The 22,480-nt window shown below is 37.6% G+C and overlaps 1 protein-coding gene across 3 annotated transcripts in view; it reads left to right on the forward strand.

The window, feature by feature from the left end:
• Nucleotides 1-568: 568 nt before the first annotated feature.
• Nucleotides 569-22,480, forward strand: part of kcnd3 (potassium voltage-gated channel, Shal-related subfamily, member 3) — a 109,935-nt gene continuing 88,023 nt past the window's right edge. For all 3 annotated transcript variants that reach the window (XM_079897593.1, XM_079897594.1, XM_079897595.1), the window contains exons 1-2: nt 569-918; nt 1,850-3,026. In XM_079897593.1, the coding sequence (XP_079753719.1) occupies nt 1,924-3,026 (1,103 nt within the window). In that variant the 5' untranslated portion in view covers nt 569-918; nt 1,850-1,923. The remainder of the gene's footprint in view (nt 919-1,849; nt 3,027-22,480) is intronic.

Genomic DNA, 22,480 nt, shown 5'->3' on the forward strand with positions numbered 1-22,480 from the left:
GAATTTGTTGCATAGGTGTCTTGCATCACACAAACTATTAAAACAGACAAGTAGTAGGTCTATATGATCTATGAAAAAACAAAATACTTTTTTTTTAATCCTGGTGCTGTTTAACTTATGATACACACATTTCCGTGAATAAGCTACTTTTTGTAGCTTATAATACTTACTTAAAATTATCTTTACGAATCAATGTGAGACTGAGAGTTCGCACAGGACGTTTTGAATGTCATATTGTGTAGCCTATGGTTACTGCGCTCGCGAATGACTTTGCAAATCAATTACCATGTCCCCATTTCTATATCGGTTCAGGTAACAAAGCTGCGGCAAGCAGGATGAGCCCACTATAAAGTAAGGTGAAATCACCGCGCTGTCAAACAGTGTGACTGGCGCGAAAGCAAGCATATACTGCCTCTGTGCGTCTCGCGCTCTCTCTGCTCCACGAACACCGATCGCGCGCGCAGAGCCAAACTAGAGAGCGCGAGACCTGGCAGCGGAGAGACCTTGGGGAGGGAGAAAGGGAGTGTGCTGGTTTATGTAGAGGAGAGAGAGAGAAAGAAAACGAGAGAGAGAGCGAGGTTGGGAAAAGACTACCACCTCTATCCATCAGCCGAGCATCCTGCGGGAGTCACTTCGTGCGCGCGAGCGGTCGGTGCGGCATTTCTGTCCGTCCGAGCAAATGGATCATAAAACAGCGTAGGATGTGACAGAGGGACGCAAATAAAAACTAAACTATCCTTTTTCCGACCCCAAACACGCTGGTTATTCATTTATTATTTTGTTCTTTCAGTTGGGTTCTTGTTTTGTGTTTTTCCTCATTAATGTGCGGATATTTTCGGCGAACACTTTCTAAGTGATGTCAGGAGGAAATGTCATAAATGTAGCTGAATGAATGAAAAGTTGAAAGATTTTTCGTGGGTAAGTAACAAAAAACTCAACTGTTGAAAATTAGTTTGCTATGTTTTGGACTAGACATTTTTTTTTCATTATTTGTATTTGTTTTATTATTTTTCAATGAGATTCATCAGTCTGGTTCATATTTAACCATTTTTATTTGGGCGCAGCTGTGGATAACCGCGGTTGAAGTGTTAACAGTGCACATCTTGATGCTCGTAAAGTAAGAACTACAGCACTATCCGTGTTTAGCGTCCAATATTTCGTGGCGTTTTATTATTTTGCATTAAGCTCAACAGGTTCGCATCTGTTTCAAACTGCTGTGCTGAAGGGTTCTGTGTCTCGAGCAGAAATCGTGCCTTACCCTTTGGAGTCTGTCTTACATGAGCTGAGAATGAATAGTTTTGCAATCAGCTTTCTTTACGAGTTATCATGATGTATGTGCTGTATAATATTTGCTGCCACTGTAAAAGCAATCTTGTAAAACATGTTAGTAATTTTCTTCAACTATAATATAAATGCATTGGTATAGTAAGAATACATTTGTGCAAAGCATGGCCTATAAATAATGCCTGGTAAAAAATAGACAACTATTTTGTTTCTTTGTAACAAAACTAACTAATAGGCTTAAGGTTTGAGGTCTAATACAGTCTACTGTTTTTGCCTATTTGTGTTTTTTTTTCCTTCTTTTCCATTGCAACTGTCTTCCCTATCTTTCCTTGTGTTTCATTTCTCATTTTTTACGTACTTCTTTTTACTGTACTCTACTTGATTGCTTCCCTTTTACCTCTGCTGCTCAATTCTGCTGGCATGCTGTCCGCTCTTGCCATATTTTCACTCCCATTTCACATCTGTCTCACTCTTTCCCACTGGAATTCTCCTCTTCCTGTCCTCCCACATTTGCCAATCTCTCACTCTTTTCTATATTCCCATCTCCCTGCCTCTCTCTATGTAGATGGGGTCTAATCTAATGTCAAGCTGGTTGTGAAGGTGTTTGATCTGGTCCCCTCGACCCCAGCCGGAGTCCCCATGGCTGCTGGAGTGGCAGCCTGGCTCCCCTTCGCTCGGGCGGCGGCCATAGGATGGATGCCCGTGGCCAACCTGCCCATGCCTGTCGCACCGACCAATAAGAACAAGCGACAGGATGAGCTTATCATCCTCAATGTCAGCGGCCGACGCTTCCAGACCTGGCGGAACACGCTAGACCGTTACCCTGATACGCTCCTAGGGAGCTCTGAAAAAGAGTTCTTCTTCAATGAGGAGACTAGGGAGTATTTCTTTGACCGAGATCCGGATTCGTTCAGAAGTATTCTTAACTTCTACCGCACAGGGAAGCTGCACTACCCACGCTATGAGTGCATCTCTGCCTACGATGAGGAGCTGGCGTTCTTTGGAATCATTCCCGAGATCATCAGCGACTGCTGCTATGAAGAGTATAAGGATCGCAAGAGGGAGAACACGGAACGTCTTATGGATGACCTTGAGGACAACAAAGACAATAAACCCCCCAACATGACTTTCCGCGAGACCATGTGGAGGGCTTTCGAGAACCCGCACACTAGCACCATGGCACTGGTTTTCTACTATGTAACCGGATTCTTCATCGCCATATCCGTCATCACCAACGTGGTTGAGACGGTTCCTTGTGGTTCCACGCCGAATCAGAGAGACATCCCTTGCGGGGAGCGCTACACAGAAGCGTTTTTCTGCATGGACACGGCTTGCGTAATGATCTTCACGGTGGAGTATCTGATGCGACTGTTTGCAGCACCCAGCAGGTACCGCTTCATGAGAAGCGTGATGAGCATTATCGATGTAGTAGCTATCTTACCATATTACATTGGGCTTGTCATGACCAACAACGAGGACGTGAGCGGAGCCTTCGTCACGCTACGGGTGTTCCGCGTCTTCCGGATCTTTAAATTCTCCCGCCACTCCCAGGGTCTCCGAATCCTTGGCTACACTCTGAAGAGCTGTGCGTCTGAGCTTGGCTTCCTCCTCTTCTCCCTCACCATGGCCATCATCATCTTTGCTACAGTCATGTTCTACGCTGAGAAAGGCTCCTCGTCCAGCAAGTTCACCAGCATCCCGGCCTCCTTCTGGTACACTATAGTAACCATGACAACGCTGGGGTGAGTCATGTTGTCTCGGAATGACTTTCTCTCTGTATATTTTTACACTTTTTAACCCTGGACGCACATCAAGTCACACCCCTAATACATTTCAGATTAAAGGGATAGTTCACCCAACGCTCTCAAAGAAAAAAATTAGAAACTGTACCTATAGGGGTACGGGAGGTGAGGTGCCCTTAATGTTACAATATTGTACTTTATTTACCCCTAAATCATAGGAGTTCATAGTAGTACCTTTAAGGTACATATAACTACTGTAATATGCACCTTTTAGGAGTAGAAAGGTGCAAATATCTTTCTGACAGAAGAAAATAAAAATCCAAATCTGTATGACAGTTCTTCACAAAATCTTCTTTTGTGTTCCGCAGAATAAAGTCATGCAGGTTTGGAACAACATGAGCGTTAGTAAATGACAACTTTTTGGGTGAACTATCCCTTTAAGTAGGCTTATGTACAAGGTATTATAAACCAACTAGCAACTTAAATGAACACAACTGTTTACAATATAACATTACACCTCATCAAAAGAGAAGACGTTTCCCTGCAGCTTGTGTATTTTCCTTCTTTTCTGAGTTAACTGCTATTAGCATCTAACCCTAATGACCATGGTTGCTGACTGCAGTCATGCCTGCCCAAAGCAGCGGTAGGTTTGGATTTAACTCACTGCCCCGGGCTAGACTTTATTCATCCCTATTATGCACCAATTAATATTTAAGCCTGTGTGAAGCAAGCAGAGGAACATCCTTCAGCGTTTCTCCAACACTCTAACAACAGACAGCAGCTGCAGAGCTGTATAGCCCCATTCACTTCAACGCTGCCCCTCATAAATCACAGGCCATTTATATGTGTTCATGACTGAAACATGTAGACGTTTGACACAATGGTTTTAAGAGTATGTGTAGGATTAATTTAGGCAATTAGTTTGAGTGATTACATGGTGTATAGTTGAGTAATCGGCTATATATCGGCTGCTACAGCTGAAGCTGTTGTGTCACTCTGACTTTGAAACTAGAGCTGAAGTCAAAACCGTCTTTGACTTCCTGTTTAGATGGCTGATCATTGGCTGAGGCCACTGCCCTTGTGCCCTGTGACCTCAAAACAAGAAGATTAAGGACTTCATTTATTCTGAACAGTAACTCATGAATGTTACATTGCCAAATGGTTTGGTCCTTGATGAATACAGTTGTGTCGGTGTTCTGGTGACTTTTTCTGAGGTAGAATTACAAAGAGTTAGAAACATACTTACTTATTTACGCTTTCCTTTGAGAGTAATCTGTGTATATGAGAATGACCGAATCTCTTAACAGGTCATTGTGGGCATTGTGTTAAACTATAACCTTATATATCATCCATATTGTTGTCTTAATGTGTTGGCTAGTTTTACATGGATTTCAGAGTAGTGCAGCTCTTTACTCATTACTACATTCGCACCAGAGATCCAGTCTCCACCCGCATCTGAGACTTGACCCGAGATGAGAGCGAGAGAGACTCTTCTCATCAATAAATCACATGGTAGAAGTGTGTGTCACTGTGACTAATGTTCTCAGGTACATGTGCTGAACAATGTAAACCACAAAGTCATTTCCAACCCCGTTGACGTCATGTGTTCTCACTGCATGTGTCTGGGAGTGTTTCCCATTCAGTTCAAACCAGGTGTAAGGGATAATTTTTACATCCCAGTTTTTCTACAGTTGATTGTGTCAGTAGGTTCAGGTTTGTATCAAATCACAACACACCTGTTGATTCTAAGGCTTCTTATCTGTGCTCTTGACCAATGCAGTGGTGTGTTTTACACGCCTGGTGCTTCTTTTATTCATTGATTCGTTCACACTGAAGTTGTAACCCCTTAGGTCCTACTCGCCCCGCTCTGTGCGGGCCTCGAACCAGGCTCTCCGGCGTGAAAGGCGGGCACTCTAACAAGGAGGCTAAAGAGCGCAGCCTCTGGCGTCAGTCGCTAGAGTGCCTCTTGAGATTAGGGGAGTCTTACTAGCTTGCCTCCGTTACACTCATCCTCCCTAAACCTCACTCCCATCTGGGTCACGGCACCAAAGTAACCCCTCAGATCCTACTCTCCCCGCTCTGTGCGGGCCTCAAGCCCGGGTCTCCGGCATGCGAGGCGGACGCTCTAACAAGGAGGCTAAAGCGAGGGAGGTTTCCTCGAACAGCTCTTACTAGCTGGCCTCCGTTCCCCATATTAATGGGGTCTCCACCTCGTTCCACCAGAGTGAAACTCAGCACTGCAGTTCAGCTTCTCTGGTAAGACTGAGACATCAAGTTAACATGTAAAACACAGACCCACTGCCCTACGAACACATGTGTGATACTCAGCATGTAGATAACAAGTGTGTGAATGGTTAACTGTTCTTCTGTGCCTTGTCATATGTCTGAAGTGTTTTCCTCCTCCCCTGTATTGTTTACACCAGTAACATTTAATTTAGCTGCTCTACTGTTGAATTTCATGGCTCTGTGTTTTGTCTTGGCAAGACAGCTAGTCTAAGAATTGAAAATAAAGCAAAAGAGTGCAAAAGGAAAGAGAGAGTGGAAGAAAAGAAAAAAAGTATATTGCTTGGATATTGCTCTTTCTTAGTTTAGGAGACTTCAGGTTGTGTTTTATCTAAATATCAACTTTGTCTTTGATGTTTCTCCTAAACTTCATAGAGATGCATTGACACTAAAACTCTGGCTGATATCATTAGTCTGGTAATTATTAACATGTTATGGCTGATATGCTAATATATTTTGTCTGAATAAATAAATAAATCATAAACGTGGATTTAGGCTAAATTTAAAATAATAAACATCTAAAGATTACATTTAACAGTCTTATTATTAAATTATTAGAGTTTTAAAGATTAAATTTGCTGTCATCACATAAATGTAATGTAAATGTTAAAATAGGGGAAATTAACATCACAATTAAATATCCAATAAGCAGATATAAATTAATAAAATAAAATACATTTCTAATATTGACCAATAACCAATATGGTATAGATATATCATGCATTCCTAAAATTCCTTAGGATAAATAAAAGCTTTCTTCTGAAACTCTAGAGGAGGCACACGTTTCTCAGAAAATAAAAAATCTGAAAAGCAGGAGATTTTCAAATCTCCAAATGCTCTTCATCTAATCTTATTGCTATCTAGGAGAAAAAAAACTGAGATATTAATGCCATCTCTTTTGTGATTTTTCTGTCCTATGGGATTAACCTTTGGCATATGAGTGAATGAGACCAAATAATTGCAAACCCTCTGTTGTGTGTTCTGCAGCGAAACATCAGATTTTGTGTTGCATAAATTGTCCAAGCGATGATTCAGTTGCATCATGGTCCATTTGTTAATCTGGCCCTGAACACAGTACTCGAACAACCACGCCAGATCCAGGCAGGGTTTTATCTGCATTTTAAAGCTGTTAGAGAGAGAGAGATTTTGACCATATGAGGGAAGAGTCTGTTTTGAAAATACTTTGAGCTTTTACACTTGTGTTTCTGCTGTAAAAACAGGAGGCTGTAGAAGGATTGCAGATTTACCGAAGGGAGGTGGGAAGAGAATGAATGTTTTTTCTATTGATTTATTTATTTATTTGCGGTAATATGTGGTGTTGACCTTTAGGTGGAGTAGCATATTCTAAATGACCTTTAAAGAAAAACACAAATCTCTATAGTGTGCTTTAGAACACAGTGGTTTGCAAGAGATGTACCTGAAATATCATATTCATTCATTTTCTCTCTATATATAATTCTGAATACTGCTGCCTTATTAGCCTCTAGCCCCGCAGTAGTAGTTTTATTGGTTAAGATACAGTATGCTCCCTATGTTACGGACCTATGTATTCTGCACGCTAATGTTGCTGTGAAGAAAATCACCCTGCTAATGAGGGCTTTCAATTGTTACCACAAGCATTAATTAACATGACACTCAAAATTCCCGCCCCTGTTGCAAGCGCTGAATAGATCCAGACTAGCCATTCGGCCCCAACACATGTCTCACTCTCTCTAGCTTCAACGCTGCTTCTATTGCTCTGTTGGTGAACATGCTTTGTCGATACTGATCAGAAGCATTGATAAAAGGGAACAAAGGATGAGCGAGAAGAGGATAAGGGACAGAAAGAGAAATGAGGTTGAATCCATTAGCAAGGGTGAATGATGATAATCACCCACAGCTGCAGGGTGTCAAAACGAAGCGTTTTGTATCGGTAAGGCAACATATGTCTCTGTGTGTGTGTGTGTGTGTGTGTGTGTGTGTGTGTGTGTGTGTGTGTGTGGGGGGTGGGGGGGGGTCACTGAGTTCAGAATAGCAGTTTTTCTCATGACGTTTGCTGTCAGGGGTTGTGTAGGAGCAACACAGTACAAAAATCGGTAAAAATCGACTTCCAGTCGCACCAAGGAGACTTTTGTGTTGCTAATGCACTTGATCTGCTTTGCTGTACATGGAGATTTGAAGTTCTCAACATCATGGACTGAAGTAGATATCATATGGTGAGTGTGTGTTGAAATGGAATTATAGCCCACCTCTGTATTTTAAAAGGTGAAAACATGACATTTTTATTTTAAATTTAACGGTAGTACAAAATAGTGTTTTCTCTTTTTTATAAAGGTGTCCTATTAATGAAATAATTAAAATAACTGATGATACACAAATGTTTTAATATATGAAACGTGTTTATTTGTCCACTTTCCTTGTATACTGTATGCATTACAAAAGATGGCATTTATTCTTTTTAAAATGCAGTTGTACTTTTTCTTAACAAACTAATTTAGATTTAGTATATTCCAAGTCTGAACCTTCACTCCACAAATTTCTAACAGAACATTTCTCAGAGACAGAACATTTCACATTATTTTGTGAACTGTATAGGAAATGGATTTACTGTAAGTTTGCTCCTCTTCCTTTTTTGGGCATTCACTAGCCTTTCTCTACTCATCTGCTTCTGAAATTGCATATAGACCTTCTGTGTGAGTAGGTTCTACATTTGATGAAGAACTACAAAAGTATGAATGTGTGTAGTATGAATGCAGTCTGAATGTACTTCATCCACTGCCATGTTGGCATTATCATGAGAGCTATACATTTCCCTGCCATTCACGACTCCTCTCCCATGGTCTATGAAAAGAGTAAAGTATCCATTGGATGTGAACTTTAGAGTCATGGCAGAAGTATTAGGTCATCCGGATATCTTTTTTGCCAACTGTTTTATGTATACTGTGAATTTAGACATACTCATTTCACATACTGTACTACTTTTCACCTAGTAGGAAGATATGCGTATTCAGACATGCAGGGTTGGTTTCTGAGGCAAATTCTTGTCTCACAGTGAAAAAAGATTTTTAAGTGCGCCATACAGTTTTAAGAAAATAAATATTATTACTGACAAAAATGTATCCCAAACCAAAATACTGTGTTGAATCAAAATTCACTAGGAAATAAATACAGGCCAATTTGACTCTCTTTATGCATTATGTGGGTAGTGATACAAAATAATTATTCCCCATCCTATGAGCAAGGAATATGAAAATGACATTGATGAAGTTCTGAAACAAGTTTTTTGAAGAATTCATGGAATATCAAATAAATGTTTTCATTGATAAAATGTTTAAAAATATCACCGCATGAACAGGTCAGTTTGACCCCATTTATGCACTCTAGGGTTAATGAAGAAGCAGGTCACCACTTCTACGAGATATGGTACTGAACAGAATGGCATGAATCGTACAGCATGTCTTCAGAAGACCAATTTTGTGATACTTTCATGTTGTTTTCCTTGTTGAAGCTCCAGGGTTCCAGAGCCCATTCACTGCATGGGGGGACAAATCAATCTGTACAATTCTTCATAATTCAGCAAGGACAGAAGTTTCATTTTTGGGAGAAATAATCCTTTAAAGCAAATAACAAAAGTATAAATTCAAGTATTCACTCCAATCATTTCTGTCTTTCTCTCTATTTTCCCTGCCACCCAGTGAACTTTTAACCTGTCTATGCTACATCCATATCCACATATCCATCTCTAAATACTGAGTAAAAAGAGAGGTAAAATGCATTTGTTTGTTTGTGCTTTTAACTCTCTTCATTCGACGGGCTCTGTGTTCCAAGAGCTCGGTTTAGAGTTTCTGTGATGGTCAAATTGCTGCCGTTTCATCCCATCAGCCCTCCATAAACACACATTTCCACCATTAGCGATCAGATCTGATGACATTTAATGGGAGCATCAATGAAGGAAGGTATTGTTACTCTGTGCCCAGTAGAAAGAGCATTAAATCCATTACCCGTACAGTTATTTCAACAAGCTTTCAACCCTGTACCGATTTTAGTTCATCTAGTGGTCACTGTTCATCGATGTCTGGATTTCGGAGGGTTTTATACTGATTTGCCGAACCTTTGTTTGTGTTTGTCTGCTGGTTTAAAGCTGTCGACAGAAGGTATGAGGAAATATTACAGGTGTTAGGTCAAGCTCTCCACTTTAATGAAAGGTCATGGGAGGAAAGAACGTCTGACCTTTGAAACTTCAGAAAATGCCGCTCCAAAAAGTGAGTAGGCTATTTACTCTGATAATCAACTCTTGAGGTCAGTGCTGTGAAGCTATAAGTTATATATATAAATTGTATGCAGAGTTGGCACTTAAATTCACCAAAGTTCACCCAAAAATTTTTATTATTTCATCATTATCTCAACCTCTTGTAATTTCAAACACCTATGACTTTATTTCTTCTGTGGAAGGAGATATTTTGAAGCTGAACTTTGGAGTTTAAATAACTCCTGACTGACTTTCACTGTATGGACAAATATGTACTATACCATAAATAACAATCATACAAAATAAATTACAAATTAATTAAAAATAAATTACATATACATATATTCTTCTTCCCTATTTTATTATTTTTATTTATTTTATTTGTGCATGTGCTCGAATTACACATTTCTGTCTTGATGGCTAAATATGAATAAGATTAATAAAACAAATAAGGAATAAGAAATTAAGACAAATGTTGCATCTTAAATTAAGCTATAAAAACAAAGGATTACCAATGAAGTCACACGGCTGATACAGTGGTGTGAATGTTGCTACAGAGTGATAAAGGTTTCAAGTTCAATTCCCTTTTGTCACAATTTTGTGATAACCTTGACCTGTACTATATGCCGCTTTTATAATCTCTATTCCATTTTTGGCTTCTAGCAGGTAAAGAGGTGCTTTTTTTTTCACAAGCACTTATCCTATTTCTATGGTGCAGACACATAACAGCCAAAGTGAGGGGGCAGCGAAGTAAAGCCCAGAGAGTTGCTGCAGAGAAGATACCCACTAGGTTACAATTCATTTTCAGTCCTGTCAAACTGCCCCGAATATTTATCTGAAAGATGTGTATGCGCAGCCCACGTCACCCCAGAGAACGCTGAATGATCATTGAGTGGAAGCAGTGTCTCCATCGCGCTATTGGCTGCTGTTCACACAATAAATCCCGCCCCTCGTTTTCGTGCGTGTTCTGATTCGCAAATCGATTACAAACCGCAAATCTGAATGAACAATCTGAATCTCTGTGTCTGTGACCATCATGACAACTGCAGTGTTTACCAAGCTGTAATGACTGATGACCTGAAAATAAGTTTACTATTAAAAAGAACACCTGAACATCAGTTCACAAGAAATATTAAATGTTACTGTGGTCTTATAGTTATTATTTTGGAATAAATGTAAAAGAAATAATGGGAAATATTGAGAAATATACATTTAAAAAAACTCTGCGTCCTCATTTCAGAACACCATAGCATATGCCAGGATTTGCCATTGCTCAAAGCAAATATTTTCACAAATAATTTACTGCTGTATTCATTTTATAGTCGTCGCACATTGTGGCTATTAAACAGAGTAAACGCATGAGAAAGATATAATAGTTTGGTCAAATATGACATTTTGGCTGGTATGGCAGAGGGAGCAATGCCTCTGGACGCCCTCCTGTAGTGCCGACCCTGATTGTATGCTGTATATAGAGTGCTTATGACAGGTGTACAAATTGCCATCCTTCTTCTCAGCATGGGGAATGATCATTGTTTCCTGCTGAAATTCCCATAAGCTGATATATCGAGGCTCTTGGAAATCATATATGAGAGTATTCATTAACCCATAATGTTTGTAAGGAGAGAATCTGTGTGTTCATTGTCATAAAAAGCTCATTAAAACTGCATAGAGAAAGAACAAATGAATGATGATGATGATGGTTTTTTTGTGCTGCTGTGTGCAAATGACCGTGCTAAAGTTACGCAGCTGTGTGATCATCTTAAATATGACATTTGCAGTATTGTCCCTCTTTCATACAGACACTCACATTTCCCCCTGAGACCGCTTCTGTGTGTGTGTGTGTGTGTGTGTGTGTGTGTGTGTGTGTGTGTGTGTGTGTGTGTGTGTGTGTGTGTGTGTGTGTGTGTGTGTGTGTGTGTGTGTGTGTGTGTGTGTGTGCTGTAAACGTGTAATTTTGCTCTCGCCTGTGCTCTTTTCAGCTGTAATCGTTTCACGTCTGGGTTTTAGTGTCTCTGAGTCTAGCTGATCCACACTCTTGATTCGTAAAGGTTTCAGAGGGTGATTTGTCACTCAAACACATGGAGTAGTTAAGAGCAGGCGTCTGACAGATTAGGCTCATGACATGGAAAGACAGCATAATGAATACATTTCAAGACTTTATTCATTTCCGCCAAAGCTCTCTCTTTTACAGTTTGCAGGTTCTTACTGTATGCAAGTAAAATAGAAACTAAATAAAACTATGTATAGCACCTCTTAAAATAGTGTTGAAAAAAGTGTTTTAAAGAAGACTGGCACAAGCCATGCTTGATGTTTATAACAGAGTTGATTAAATTGTATCACAGAACCCTAAATACGATAAACCCTTTGCTAGGGACTTCCTTCCTAAAATATAAATGAAGCTATATAAGTTAATGTATAAAGACACATTTATTTTTTTTAAACAAAGTTAACATTGAGAGTAGTTACAGTATATGTAAAAACCTGAAGAAAAACATAAAACTACAGTTGTCAATAGAATAAACTGTATTAGTCTCGTGATATCTAACCATTATTTAGAGTGAAACAAAAATACATGTCAAATTTGGTAAACACCTATTGGAAACACTTTATTTTACAGTGTCATTGTTACATGTAGTTACTATTGTAGTAATAAATATATATAATTACAAGCAACTAACCCTAAACCAAACCAAACCCTTATCCTAACCATATAGTAAGTACATGTAGTTACTTAATATCAATCCGAACTTAAATGTATAATTACAGTGTAACAAAGACTGAATAAAGTGTAACCCACTTATTTTATAATAATAATAAAGAAGACTACATAACATTTTTATATAAAAATTAATAAAAACCTATAATATACATTTTTATTAACAGAGTAAGGATGACGAACAGAAAGTAGCTAGGATGCCCAGTCATGTACCAGTATATTCTATTCTATTCTGATATAATAAAAAAGTGAGTGAAATGAAATGCATAAAGGAGGAAGAAAAGTCTGTGACTGGTCTCTCCCACTCAGTGTTTCTGTTTAATGCATTTGGTCATTGACCACTGTCATCTTAACTGCTGGTAATGAATCTGCTACTGTCACACTGAATAATGATTTCACTCCACACCACCACCAGCTGCTGCTGCTTGGGGCTGTGCGTGCGTGCGTGTGTGTGTGTGTGTGTGTGCGTGTGTGTGTGTGTGTGCGTGTGCGTGCGTGCCTGCGTCCGTGCCTGCGTGCGTGTTGTATGCACATGTGTGTTTGTGTGACAGGATCAAAACTTTGCTTGTGCTGCATTGAATAAACTGGGATAAATGTCTGTTGTTTTTGTCTTTGGGCTTCAATTTAATCATCATTAGTGACTCATTCAGAGACACATGAAATGGATGGTTTGACAGTCACATGACTGGAGCAGCAACACTTCATACATACTGATGCGCACACACACAAGCCAACACACAAATAAGCACACACCCGCAGCTACCCTTCTGTCTCCCGCGGATCCTTTTCGGCCCCAGCTGGTTGATGCTGGTGCTAATGTCACTAAACAATCATCACTTCTGCGTGGTGTTTATGTTTACTCCTGATATTAGTTGCTCATGGCAACAAATTAATTAATGACTCTGCAGTGATAGCTCCTGCTGCTCTGAACTACTGCATATAAAAACAAATATCCAGCTTTAAACAGATGGACTGTGGAGTGAAAAAGTGGTTTGTTGTGCCTACCAGCCTTTGCGATCCAACTCTCTTTTAAAAGAGAGGACATGTGACCGAACACTGCAAAAATTATTTATTTTCTTGATCTGCATTTTTCTTGTTTTCCAATTAAAATTATGCATCTTTAAATCAAGACAAATACTGTATCCTTTATTAATTTAGTTAGAAAATCAGACTCATTTTCAAAAATACATTTTGAATTTATTTTTCTTGTCCCACTGGCAAGTATTTTTTCTTTTTCTTTTTTAAGCATAAACTTGACGGACGTTTATGCTTACAGTTAAAGTTTGTGTGCTGGAATATGTATGGCTAGTGTAAGTGTCAGCTAGAGGACATATCTAAACCTATCGTCACTTTCATCTGAATGTGTAAATGGAGAGAAAGAGAGAGAAAGCGTGTGTCAGTATGTATGGAATGGAATACTAGCTGACTGCATTCTGAATCTTAACACAATGCAGAATGTTGAAACAATACTTTCAAAAGTTTGGGGTTGCTAAGTTTTTTGTATGTTTTTTCAACAACAAAAAAAGTCTTATGCTCACCAAGGCTGAATCTATTTGATGTAAAAACAGTATTATTGTGAAATATAATTGTTGTTATTTAAAATAACTGTTTTCTATTTTAAGACATTTTATTTATTACTGTGATGGCAAAGTTGAATTTTAGAATTTTTCATTTTAAAATGATTATTTTTCAAGTTGTGCTGCTTAATATTTTTGTGGAAACAGTGATACATCTTTTTTCAGGATTCATAGAATATAAATTTCAAAAGAACAGCATTTATTTCAAATAGAACCTTTTGTAACATTATTAGTGTGTGTTTTTTTGTTTTGTTTTTTACTTTGAATATTGATTCATTTAATGTCCTTGATGAAAAAAGTATAAATTTCTTTCCAAAATTTGACCCCAAATTTTTTTATTGTATTGTGAAACAGAATGAAGTATAAAGAACTATAAAGCAGTATATATATATATATATATATATATATATATATTTGTATTTGAATATGTCCTTTGGCAGTCCGATCAAGTAATCAACAAGAAAAACCTGAAATGAATGCAAATGTAGTAGGTAATGCAGTTCTATGCATGCAAAATTCAGATACTTTACGTATATTACTTTGCTTCATATGTGAGATTGTAAGCGTATGTGGTTTCACTACAAATAAGAGCTGTAACCCCCAGTGTCCTTCTCTCTCACCTGTGTTATTTTCCACCGCTTTTATCTTTATTTAAGCATTACGCAATCACACCACAGGACATCTGCACCCCCCTGTTCTTTTTAACTGCATTTGTACCCCCTTGACCATTTTTACCTTTATATTCCTCCTCTATGATTATCCTGTTCTCTCTCTCGATTGGTACAGTATCCGTAGCTAGACTGCGGTGATTCAAGGTGAATCTGGTCAAACAAACTGAACATCAGCATCCCAGTGGGACCTCATCTCACTGAGGTCACACCATTGTCCTCTCAGTGTTTCCTGCTTCACACAAATGTGGTTAAACAGCTCGAGGCAAACACACAGACCTTCTGCAAAACCGCAACATCACCTCTGATGCACACAGAGCTCAAATGTTCTCAGGACACAGTCGCGTGATGCTTTTAGATGCGTCACATTTTGCGTACTTGAGCACTATGCCGTTTTGTAGGATAAATAGAGCAAGTAGTGTGTTTGCATTGAAAATTCTAAAAACAAAAAGTGCACTTCAAATACCCAGGTGATGCACTTAATTAACCAAAAAAACAAATGTGACTCTGAACTGTCTCAGCTTTAGTTACATACAAGAGGGGGAGGGGCTTACTACACGGTTGAGTACATGGTGTTTATTATATTATAAGTGCATAGTGTCATTTGGGACACAACCTTTGTTTTAAACTGTAGGTAAATGCTGGTTAATAAACATTTAGGAAGAGTTGTTTTGTGATTCAGGTTTTCTGAAAATAGCTGATATTTATTTGCTGGGGAAAAAAAGAAAAAACACCACAATAAAAGTATATAAATACCCACATTTTTAAAGTTTTCCCAAATACTTTCACTCTAAATGGATGGTTCACACACACACACAAAACTTTTTTTTTTAAATAAAATAATAACATCAGAGGAAAACATTATTTTTGATTTATAGAATCTTCTTTTCCTACCATTTACTCATACTGACATACAGATGCAAGATTCAATCCCTGCATTTAACACACTGCAAAACACACAAGTCCACACAGAATGCACAATAGAAACACACTCTTGCCAAACTACAGATATTCAAATCACTCTCTCTGCCAAGCTGCTGCTGTTTTAGCAGCCAAACTCGTTCACAAACATGCACGTTCACTTACATAAACTTACAAACACACACACACACACACTCCAGGGCACCAAATGCGTTTGTAAACAGGCAGATGGGCCCCTTCTGCTCCTGATCTCGTGTCCGTCTGCCGAGCCAAAAAACTGCTGATCCAGGTCACACACTTAAGGATAAATACTGAACAATCAGAGCAGACGTAGCACATCTGTTCTCAGACCAGATTATTCAACAAGCATGTTTACATGCAATGTAATCTGTAAAAGTATACATGACCAGTGTTGGGGAAAGCTACTTTTTAGCTTTAACTAATTGTGTTACTTAGTTACTTTTTATGGAAAGTAATGCGTTTCGTTACTTTTGCGGTGCTTTTTTCACCTGGGCAAGGCTTGCTTGTTTGCTTTTTAATAACAAAAAAAAAAAAAACATTATGTAAGTTCTAAGTTCTAACCTGTACAGTACAGGGCACAGTTCAAACACACCTTTCAGCTGCCCTTCTGGATTGTAGAAGAATTTGGTGCAGGAAAAGAAAGTTCAATTCAGAAAATGTAAAAAATGAAACACAAATGTGATGTTTTAAAGGTGCCCTAGAATGTGTTGAAATAATATTTTAATTTTGTCCCTGATATCTACATAGAGGGTATGTGGCTTAAAAAGCCATTTAAAATGTCCAGAAAAGGTTTTACAGGTCAATTTCCAACCCTATAAATTGGCCCTAGAATGAAATGGTCTGTTTTTACCTTATTTGGAAGGGTCATGAATAGTAATGAGGAGTTCTGCTCTGATTGGCTCTTTCACTGCGGGCTATTAAAAATAGACTATTAGACTAAACATGTTATTCTGAGTAGTTGTCTGATGTATGTAATCGTGATCTCCATTTTAAACAAAACAAAAATGATTTTAAGCCACATAGATTCCTGAATTAGGGACCGTTCACATATGGAAAAGCACGGCCGCGCCGCTTTCTCCTTCTTTCCACAAGCGCTTGCGCTCCCGTGGCGTCTGTCGTTGCTATGCAACCCAACCATTCACTAGCTACTAGATATATTTATGGAGATGAGAAATAAAAACCCGCCCTGTTCAGATATGATCAGCTGTTCAGCCGAGCGTTTGATGTTACAGAAAGGTCGGTTGGTTTTTGTCACTTGACCTGCGCACCGCTTGCGCCATTCTGAAAAGTTTCATTTTCATTCTGAAATGAATGAAAATGAAAAAGTTTCATTTCCATTCTGAAAAGTTTCTCATGAAATCACATGAGATTTTCATCTCGATGAGGCATAGGCGCGCGCGAAGAAGGAGAAAACAATTTAAACAAGAAGGAGAAAACAATGGTGTTTGAAACTCACTGTATGTCATGTCCATGTACTAAACTATTGTTATTTAACTATGGCAAGTTAAATTCAATTTCACATTCTAGGGCACCTTTAACTAAATTTTAGCTTGCTGGTATGGTTAAATTTGGAGGATCAAAGGTCAGCATCAAATACATTGGTCAATAAAGTGAGATTAAAAACAAAGTATATTTGTGTTATTTAACATTTAATTATTGCTTGTTTGCATAATAGTCTGGGTTTGCATTTCAGTTTTTATTCAATTTGAGGAATACTGAATCTGTTTTTGTGCAAGTGAGATGAGTAAATGCCTGCTCATATTTAGTCCAGAACTAAAATAAGCATCATGTTTACACACAACGCCTCTGCACCTTACAATCAATTTCTCTCAACGTGGGGACTGGAGAGCTGTCAGTCAATAAATGGGAAAACAAAGTAGCTTGCATTGCTTATTTGAAAATGTAACAAAATTTAAAAGTAATCTGTTACTTTACTAGTTACTTGAAAATATAATCTGATTATGCAACTTGTGTTACTTGTTACACATTGTGTTTTACAGTGTTGGGGGGTAAATTGATATTTGAAGGATTAAAAGCACATCACATCTGTTTTTCAGAGGACACAGCCGAGGTCATTTGTTGTGCGGTTATTATTATTTGTCTAGTCTAGGTCTGTCCAACTTCACAAAACCCTGGTAAGTTTTCAGTCGGACAAAACATTCATAAAGACAAATTATTGCTTTAGTTTGCCTGAATTCAAACTTTTAAAGTGCATGTAAAAGTATGTCCATCTGTTCACATTTTGAGCAGGATGTTTATTGGTGTAATGAAAAGTAGGTGTTTTTCTACATTTTAAATGGATAGGCTGTTCCTACACCTCCTCTGAATGGACTTCTGCTTCAACTTCCACTTGTTTCACTCACTTGACTGTGGAAACATCTCTGACACCACTGGTTAACCTTTGATTGATTTTTTCCCTATGTATCTCTGCTTTAATCTCCGTAAATCGTTTTCCATTGACTCTCAAACTGATTAGATTTGACTGCTAGAATGTTGGTCTGTAGGATGATGGTGAGATGTTGAACATATTTTTTTACATTGAGATCACTGGAAAATATAACAAATAACTTTCTCAAGAAATTATACAGTTTAGAGATTATAAACAATTATACAATTATAGAGTTTAGCAACATCCAGTAAGAATGTTGATCCTGCAACATGTCCTACTAGTGTAAATCATGTTAGGCAGATTGCAAACGTGTTGAAACATTGCAAATGTACAATGAATTGGGCAACAATCAGACGAATAATGAATTCTAGCCTAGTCAAATCCACATACTATAGATTCTGAAAGCACAGATTGCTCTATACTAACTGAGTACGACTTCTGCAGGATAGTTCAGTAGCTGCAAGGTCAGATTTATTGACAATACTTCAGTTATTTGACATAGGTGAAACTAATCAAGTAGATATAAGATCTATAAACTTAAGACAGACCATGCTGCTGTTTGAAGTTTCGCCAGTGAGCAGCAAGACCAACGTCATGGCGGGATATATGTCATCTTATGTTATTTTACGTAGGTACTGTAATTATATCTAGTTTTAAGGATGTTTAGATATTTTGACTAGAAATCAATAATGATGCTTGGGAGTATGCAGAATCTGAATACAATAATTCACATACTGTGCACTTGAACATACAATATAATAAGCTTTACTGAACACATACTAGCAGATCTGCTAACCCCCGGCCAGTGCTGTTACTGTTGACTAAAACTATTAACAATTGTTTTTGTTAATTCAAATAAAGCTGAAATAAAATAAAATAATATAAACAATATCAAAATGTTTTCAACATTGATGATAATAATAATAATAAATGTTTCTTGAGCAGCAAATCCGCATATTAGAATGATTTCCAAAGGATCATATGACACTGAAGAAAATTCAGCTTTGCATCACAGGAATAAATTACATTTTAAAATATATTAATTATTTTAAATTTTAATAATATTTCACAATATTACTGTTTTTGTATTTTTAATCAAATAAATGCAGCCTTGGTGAGCATAAGAGACTTCTTTTGAAAGCATAAAACATCTTACAGATCCCAAACTTTTGAACAGCAGTGTATTTATATAGTATATGTAAAATTCTGTTATCATTTACTCATGTTTTTTCTACATGAATAAATTGAACACAAAAGAAGATACTTTGAAAAAGTTTTCCATTCAGTGAAAGTCAATGGGGTCCAGTGTTGTTTTAACACCCACTGACTTCTACTGTAAGGACAAAAACATTCTTCAGAATATCTTCTTTTGTGTTCCATAGAGGAAAGAAAGTCATACAGGTTTGGAATGACATGAGGGTGAGTAAATGATGACAGAATTTTCATTTTTGGATGAACCGTCCCTATTAAACCCATCACATATACAGGTCTCTCATGCATGTACAGATAATTTAAACACTGAACATGCGTTCAAAATACTTCATAAAATGTACAACTCACAATCGTCGACACACAGTCATGCATCAACTAACTGTCTGTGTGTGAAAGAGAGGATGAAAGGTACTGCAACAGAGGAGCAAAGTATAAACTCAATAAATCCAACCCCACTCGTCTTTCTGTCTGACTCTCTTTATCTCTCCCTCTCTCTTTTTTCATCTCTTCCTGCCAATGTGTATCTAAGAGAGAGAGAAAGTGTGGATACCGGCTGTCAGTATTTAATTAGAAGGGGTCTGTGATAATATTGCTGCAGAACAGGACCGCACATATGTGTGTGTGTGTGTGTGTGTGTGTGTGTGTGTGTGTGTGTGTGTGTGTGTGTGTGTGTGTGTGTGTGTGTGTGTGTGTGTGTGTATACTGACAGATACTTTCACTACTTTTTACTACGAGGATGGCTGTTTTATACAATCATCTCACTGCTCTCTATTAAACATGGCAAAGCGAGGGCAGCACTGACAGGCCCTGGGACTAAAATACACACACACAAACTTGCTTGTATAAACACATACACACATTAAACAAAAATATATTCCTCATAAAAGGCGGTAAATATCAAGATGTTATGAATAATTATTATTTCAGCACTATTATTTTGATGTAACAAATTATCTGGCCCTGTTTTGTCAAAGTTAAGTGCTAAGTTACAATTAAGTGCAGCTGCAATAAATGGGGCTTTTAACTGAGGCTTTTAAGCTTCAAAATGGATGCAAAAGCACCATAAAAGTATCTGAAAGTAGTCCACATGATTATGCACTATATTTGTGCCTGTTTAAGTACACTGACAACTAATGTGTAAATCTGTAAAGACAAAACACTTTTTCCAAGAAACATTTATACATTTACATTTATAGGGTACTGATGTATTAGGGACCAGAGGATCTGTTGGAAAAATGATATAGTGTTTTTTTGTTGCTTGTTTTATATTAAAGAAATAACAGACCTCGATGAAAAAGAAGATGGTGAACAGTCTCCTGGTTTTTCAGTAGGGCCCTAATTTCAATATCAAAATCCCAGAGAGATAAAAGTCACCTGCAACATAAAAATGGCCATCAAATCAGTTGTGCATTTTTTAATCCATTTTATGGTGAGTCTCCAGTGCACGCTTACCATTGCACCAAGTCTTATTAGACTAATTTCATTATCTTGAATGTATCACTTTGTCATTTTTAAATCTTTTATGAACTAGTCACTGCATCAGATCACATTCATATTTTTTCTCCTTACCCTAGTCTCAAATTCATTCTCATCTCTTCTTCACTCTCTCTCTCTCTCTCTCACACACACACACACACACACACACACATCAGATGAGATCCAAGTAGGCTGGAGGTCCGTTTTTTTCTCTCTCGCTCTCTCTTTTGTCTCTATCTCCATCTCTCTGTTTCCCTATCTGTCTTTTACACACATGCTCACATGCTATCTCTCAGAATGATTTTTCTTCAGATGCCAAAAATAGCGCGGCACCCTCAGGCTTCACACGCAGCCGAGGTTAAAGGTCACATGGTCCTTTCATCAGTCCTGAAGATTATATCTATTCTACCTTCTGTCCAGCTCCTTCTCACTCAGTCACACACACACACACACACACACACACACACACACACACACAGAGAATCACCGGAAATATATTCAGACTATGAGGGAATATAAGAGAAATTCAATTTCTGTGGATTTAGCACCTGGTGAAGCTGTATTGCAGGTGCTAAATAAAATAATATCACACGGCACACCAATATCGGCATATAATATTTAATTATTCATGCTCATTTTCCACTATTTCTAGATTTATATTACTTTTGCCATCATCTAAGTCTCCCTTAAAGTTAATCGGTAACACTTTACAATAAGGTTTCATTTGCTAGCAGTAACATTAGTTATTAACTAACATGAACAATAAGCAACACATTTGTTACTGTATTTGTTCATCTTTGTTAAGGTTAGTTAATACAAATACAGTTGTTCATTGTCATGTTAGTTCACAGCGCATTAACTAAGGTTAACAAATACAACTTTTGATTTTAATAAAATATTAGTAAGTGTTGAAATTAACATTAACAAAGATTAATAAATGCTGTAGAAGTGCAGTTCATTATTAGTTCATGTTAACTAATTTAGCTAACTAAAATGAACTAATGAAATCTTTTTGTACAGTGTAGTTAATCTTTAAAAACACTAATTTAATAAAACTGTTCAAATGCAATTTTATCAAATGTCAAAATGAATATCAATACGTTTTTATACTGGATAGTATAGCAATGTCTAAATGCACTTGTAGTGTTTAAAATTATTTATTTTATTTTTATTTTTATTTTTAATTCTCCACAAATTGTTCTGGAATTAGCCATAACATGAAAATAATTATCCGTCCGATATTTAGTATCGAATGTTGCGATGCCTCAATTCACTTGCAGAATTTAAAATGATTTTCGGTTTTAGTATTTAATTTTGTTTTTCTTGAAAAATGATTGCCTTATCTGTCATATTTTTTTTAAATATCTGTGCATCCCTACTTTAATCCCCCTATGAAGTATGCCGGTACCAAATATAATAGTAGATTTTTATATTGAACCCATCTGTCCGAGCACTGGCCCGTCCTGCCCTCTGAGCTAAAACTTCATTGGCTCTTTCCCAGTATTGATTTGTCTTGGCCTATTTCTCTTTTCCTCATTTAGAGACCTGTATTGTCCTGTTCTCTCTCTTTCCCTCACAGTGTCTCTCTCTCTCCCTCTCTCTCTCTCTCTCTCTCTCTCTCTCTCTTTGTCTCTTGATTGTCTTAATTAATGTGTGTTAAAGACTCAGACACAGTTAAAGTTCACTTCTGTCGGTGCGTGTGCGTAACCTCTCATTCATATTCAATTAGAAACATTTTTAATATGAATACTAAATATCACAGACAGCAGGGTCTAAGTTTCATAGTAATTTTTTGAGGCAGGATTTTTTTTTAATTACATCAGCTGTACAAATGTCCTGCAAATACAGTGTGAATGTTATATCGCTACATAATCCTCTGCATATTTCATCAGACAGGAGAAACATCCTTACATTCATGGCTCTGTCATACTGTCAACAGCACAATAATAATGATGGATTATCC

This window comes from Squalius cephalus (genome assembly GCF_949319135.1).
Source record: "Squalius cephalus genome assembly, chromosome: 16".
Taxonomy (NCBI): Eukaryota; Metazoa; Chordata; class Actinopteri; order Cypriniformes; family Leuciscidae; genus Squalius; species Squalius cephalus.